Source organism: Dipodomys spectabilis, unplaced genomic scaffold (genome assembly GCF_019054845.1).
Source record: "Dipodomys spectabilis isolate Male_0828 unplaced genomic scaffold, ASM1905484v1 ptg000030l, whole genome shotgun sequence".
NCBI lineage: Eukaryota > Metazoa > Chordata > Mammalia > Rodentia > Heteromyidae > Dipodomys > Dipodomys spectabilis.
In genome coordinates this window covers 10,406,943-10,412,713 of record NW_024870707.1, presented here as the reverse complement: position 1 = coordinate 10,412,713, position 5,771 = coordinate 10,406,943, and the positions used below count along the sequence as shown (strand labels likewise).

At 51.2% G+C, this 5,771-nt stretch overlaps 1 protein-coding gene across 1 annotated transcript; it reads left to right on the top strand.

Annotated features, from left to right (window-relative positions):
- Window positions 1–310: 310 nt before the first annotated feature.
- Window positions 311–3,665, top strand: LOC122105016 (transcription termination factor 4, mitochondrial-like). The gene is made up of 4 exons (XM_042676105.1): window positions 311–403; window positions 635–733; window positions 3,175–3,241; window positions 3,375–3,665. Exons 1-4 carry the CDS (start codon window positions 324–326, stop codon window positions 3,540–3,542), a joined length of 414 nt encoding a protein of 137 aa, XP_042532039.1. The 5' UTR covers window positions 311–323; the 3' UTR covers window positions 3,543–3,665.
- Window positions 3,666–5,771: the final 2,106 nt, after the last annotated feature.

The following is a 5,771-nucleotide window of genomic DNA, read 5'->3' as shown; positions in this document are numbered from 1 at the left end:
CCCTGGGTCCTCCCAAGGCAGGGGGCAGGGGTGGCAGGAGGGCTGGAGATGCTCTTCTGGCTGGGTGGAGACCTGAGCTCCCTTGGTCGCACCCTGTCCTGTCGCTGCAGCCTCTAGCTGCTGGGGAGTCTGAACACCTCCCATTCATACCTTGCGCTCCTCTCCCACCACCCTTCTTCCATGGGTGAGGGCGGGAGTGCAGGGTGGCCCTGAAAAGCAGGGAGACAGCAGTGGGAGGGAGGACCTAGGCTGCTGGGTGAGCAGCCTCATGCCGCTTCAGTCACTATGGCATCTTCTCTGAAAAGCCACCATCTGAAGATCAAATGCCAGACCTGCAGTCAGCACCTACTGTCAGATTCCTGTTTACACTCCTCAACACGCCCGAGACCAAGGACTCTGAGTCGTAAGGCTGGGGGAGCAGGTGGGAAGGCGGGGGGGGGGGGGGGCAGGGGGGACAGGGAAGAGCAGAGGGGACTTCCTTTCCCGTGGGAATACTGCTCAGCCCTGAGCTGTGCAGAGGTGACGCCTGTCTGGACTAAAGGAGCCCAGGTCTCAGGCTGGGCAGCCCCATTCACTCCCTACCCAACTTACCCTCACTTGAGGCTGACCGTGAATCACTTGCTCACTCTCCCAGAGACTCAGATACCCAGGATAATCAGTTCCTCGATCAGGACGACTGGGGTCCCAAACAAACCTCGAAGGAGATGAGGGAATTGCAGCATGAGTGCATGAGGTGAGAGGGGATGGGAGAAAAGGGGCATGTTGGATGACAGAATGTCCCCCACTGCTGCTGGCCTGATTCTTTTTGTTGGTTGGTTTTCTTTTTTGGTGGGGGGTGGGGGCGGGGTCCGGTCATGGGGCCTGAACTCAGCCTGGGCGCTGTCCCTCAGCTCTTCAGCTCAAGGCTAGCACTCTACCACTTGAGCCACAGCACCACTTCTGGCTTTTTTTTTTCTTTTCTGCTTATGTGGTGCTGAGGAATCAAACCCAGGGCCTCAAGCATGCAAGGCAAATGCTCTACCACTGAGCCACCTTCCCAGCCCTTGTTGGTTAGTTTTTGTGCTGGTACTGGGGTATGAACTCAGAACCTGTATCCCGTCCCTTGGCTTTTTTGCTCAAGGCTGGCTGACACTCTACCACTTGAGCCACAGTTGCACATTCAGTTTTTTAGTGGTTAGTTGGAGATAAGACTCTCATAGACTGTCCTGCCTGGGCTGACTTTGAACCCTGATCTTCGGATCTCAGTGTCCTGAGTAGCTAGGATTGCAAGGTGTGAGCCGCCAGCACCTGGCATTGGGCAGATGCTGTAGGTTGGTATCCACATGCTGTGCTTTTCCCTTGCCTGTACTGAGTCTGTCAGCGTGACCTTGCCATCACCTTCCCAACAGCAGTGTCCTCTCATACCTCATGGGTGTGGGGACCCTGGGCTTCTCTTTCCATCATGTGTGTGTCCACGTTGCCTGGCAGGTAGGAGACCAGTAACTGCATTATCAGGGATCTTTTTCCTTTTTGTTGTGCTGGTCATGGAGCTTAAACTTAGTGTCTGGGTGCTGTTCCTGAGCACTTATGTGCAAGCCTAGAGTTCTATTGCTTTGAGCTAAAGCACCATTTCTGGTTTTGTAGTGGTTAATTGGAGATGAGAATCTCATGGCTGGCTTTGTTTGTTTGTTTGTTTTTGGGTCCGGTCGTGGGGCCTGAACTCTGGGCCTGGGCGCTGTCCCTCAACTCTTCAACTCAAGGCTGGCACGCTATCACTTGAGCCACAGCACCACTTCCGGCTTTTTTCTTTTTGCTTATGTGGTGCTGAGGAATCGAACCCAGGGCCTCATGCATGCAAGGCAAGCGATCTACCACTGAGCCACCTTCCCAGCCCTCATGGCTGGCTTTGAACTGAGATCCTCAGATCTCAGCTCTTGAGTAGCTAGGATTACAGGTGTGAGCCAGCACTGCTCAGCAAGAAATGGATACATTATTAAATGCTTATGACATACCAAAATGAAACAAGATGAAAAACAACCTAAACAGGTCTATAATTTGTAATAAGATTGAAGCAATAATAAAGAATCTTCCAAAGCTAGGCACTGGTAATGGTAGTTACTTAAGAGGCTGAGATTTGAGGATTGTGGTTCAAAGATAGCCCAGTAAAATCTGTGAGACTTTTATCTCCAATTAAACACCAGAAAACCAGAAGTGGCACTTTGGCTCAAAGTGGTAGAGCACCTTGAGCAAAAGGTGCCCAGAACTAAGATTCCCTACTGAATTCTATCAGACCTCTAAAGCACAGCAATTCACCCCAACTCTTCCATAAAACAAGAAAAGAAGGATTCTTCCAAACTCATTTTACAAAACCAGGATCACCCTGATACTGAAAGTGAACAAAGATACAACAACAACAAAGAAACTGGGACAATTTCCCTGATGAACATAGACACAAAAATTGTTCAGAAGATTCTTGCAAGGCCCCGGTGGTTCATTGTTGTAATCAGGAGCCTGAGATCTGAGGTTCATGGTTCCAAACCAGCCTGGCAGACAAATCTATGAGACTCATATCTTTTATTTTTATTCATTTTTTGTTTTTGTTTTTTGGTTGGCTGTGGGGCCTGAACTCTGGGCCTGGGTGCTGTCCCTCAGCTCTTCAGCTCAAGACTAGCATTCTACCACTTGAGCCACAGCACCACTTCCGGCTTTTTCTGCTTATGTGGTGCTGAGGAATCGAATCCAGGGTCTCATGCATGGGAGGCAAGCACTCTACCACTGAGCCACCTTTCCAGCTCCGACTCATATCTTTTAACAAGCAAAAAGCCAGAAGTAGAGCTATGACTGAAGTGGTAGAACACCAGCCTTGTTGAAAAAATACTAAGGAGTAGTACCCAGGCCCTGAGTTCCAGCTCTCATACCAACTCTCTCTCTCTCTCTCTCTCTCTAAAAAAGAGGGAAGAAAAGGAAGAAAAAGCTGGATTAATTCCTCTGGGGACTGACCCTAAATCTTAATGTAATTTTGATTTTTATTTCCGGGGCTGAGTCACATGGGCAGGACAGTTTCTTCTCTAATGGTATGTCATAAAGATGGGGCTCCTAGTGAAACCCTGGTCCCTGTGGCTGCTGCAGGAGATGGGAGGGTGGAAGTTGCTTGGGGAGAGCCTGCAGGGTTCAGGGGGTCTCTGTGCACTTTAGGCTTCTGGATGCTGTGAGCATTACCCAGATGGAAAACCTGGCCTTGAAGGAGAAGCTGCAAAGCCTGGTGAGACTGACCCTCTGTCCAGGAATCTGCTTTGACATGGCTTCCTCCCACCCCACCCACCCCACCCACCCCAGTGCTTCGGGAGCATAGGCAGTCCTGTGGCTCAGCTGCGCCCTTCCACCCTTTGTTCCAGTCTACTACTTTGTACCAGAGCATGAAGGAAGAAGTCCTGGCCTTTCAGGAGGAAGCTAAGATGGCTCTGGAGGAAGAAACTGATAATGATGACAGTGGTGATGATGGTGATGATGATGATGATGATGACGATGACGACGACGATGATGATGATTATAGTGATAGATGACAAAGAGGAGGGGGCACCTGTGCTGTTCCAGGTGCCTGTCTAGTCTTGCTCACAAGAGCCTCCCTCACCTTTCCCTGCCACAGCCCACCTGACCTTCCTCGTGTCCACAGTAACCACAGCCAGTCCTGGACAGACCCCAGCCAGGGATACCTCCTGGAGAAGCAGATGCCTCATTAGGTCTCGGCAATAAAGTCTGCCTGAAATTCAGCTCACCACGCGCCTGTGGCCTTGTGAGGTTCAGGAGACTTTGACCAGTGCATGGGGTGTGAAGGAATTCACCAAGAGGCAGAGGAGCAAGCAGAGGCAAAGGGAGGAAAGGGTGGACACAGCAGGTAGTGTCTGCTCTGAGTAGGGTTGGAACTATTTGCTGCTGTTGTTGATTTGGGGCTTGAACCCAGGGCCTAGGAGCTGTCCCTGAACTTTTTCCACTCAAAGCTAGTGCTCTACCACTTTAAGCCACAGTGCCACTTCCGGTTTTCTGGTGGTTAATTGGAGATAAGAGTCTCATGGACTTTCCTGCTGGGCTGGCTTTGAACTGTGACCCTCAGATCTCAGCCTCCTGAGTAGCTAGGATTACAGGAATGTGGCTCAGTGGTAGAGTGCTTACCTAGCCCTGGGTTGGATTCCTCAGTCCCACATACACAGAAAAAGTCAGAAGTGGTGCTGTGGTGCTCAAGTGGTAAAGTGCTAGCTTTGAGCAAAAGAAGCTCAGGGACAATGCCCAGGCCCTGAGTTCAAGCCCTAGGACTGGCAGAGAAAAAAAAAAAGCTATAAGTGGAGCTGTGGCTCAAGTGGCAGAACACCAACCATGCATGAAACACCGAAGGGACAGGGTGCACACATGTACACCAAGCAAGACAAGATGGGGAGTTTTTATTGTTCAGGTTCTAGGGCTTGAACTCAGGGCCTGGCACTGTTCTTGAGCCTCCTTTGCTCAAGACTGATGCTCTACCACTTGAGCCACAGCACCATTTCAGCTTTTTCTGAACAATTTATTGGAGATAAGAGTCTCACAGACTTTCCTGCCCAAGCTGGCTTTGAACTGAGATTCTCAGCAGCTCCTGAGTAGTTGGGATTATAGGTGTGAGCCACCAGCACCTGGCCTAGATCTTTTAATGCACAGAGTCCCCCAGATCTGCTCTAGTGTAAGGACACCTGTGTCAGTCCTGAGCTGCACCTGTGTCCCCCTCAGGCACTGGGCTGGTGACAAATGATCTAGTGCACAGTGGCAGCCCCACTGCGTGCATTCTGCTCCCAGCAGGGTGATCTTGACCCAGGGACTGGACTGGCTTGTCACCTGTAACGTGGTGGGGCCCAGTGTGTACCCCTTGGGTTCTTGGCAGCCTGGGTTGGTGGCTTCAGCTGCTCTGGAGAAACAGTTTCTATCCTTCCCTTCCCAGCAGCCCCTGGGGCCCTTCAACGACTCTCTGCCCCAGTGGGCAAGTGGCCAGGTTCCACCGCCTGGCAGCACCATCTACATTGCGCTAATCTTCAGAAACACCTGGCTCTAGATCCACAATCTCAGTTCCTAGAGAGCACCTGTACCTCTGCCCTGTCCCTCCAGCCTGGTCAAAGCTGGCTCGGCAGCCCTGTGGGCTATCCCGGATGGGTATCTGTCAGGGGCTCCAAGACATCTTTTGTATCTTCTGTGATTGTTCCTGACAACTCCCTGGACACCACAGCTGGAACAGGAGTGTCGCGCGTGTTGGTGCCATCTGGCTTTCTCTCCAGAGAAAATACATGAGGAAGTGGTGCTGTGCTCAAGTGGTAGAATGGTAGTCTTGAGCACAAAGAAGTTCAAGGCCCTGAGTTCAAGCCCCACACCAAAAAAAAAAAAAAAAAGCTGGGCGCCAGTGGCTCACACCTGTAAGACTGAGATCTGAGGATCGCAGTTCAAAGCCAGCCTGGGCAGAAAAGTCTGTGAGACCTCTTATCTCCAATAAACCACCAGAAAACCAGAAGTGGCGCTGTGGCTCAAGTGGTAGAGGGCTCGCCTTGAGCTGAAGAGCTGAGGGACAGCACCCAGGCCCAGAGTTCAAGCCCCATGACCGACAAAAAAAAAAAAAAAAAAAATAAGCACCCCTGCCTTCTTGGGACTGTGTTCCCCACAGTGGGGGAAGCAAGTCCTGGTGATGTCGGAGGGTCAGGAAGAAAGGCAACTGTGGGGTGGCCAGGACAGGAGAGCGCCTTGAGAAATGACATTTGAATAAACACGTGAGGGGCCTGAAG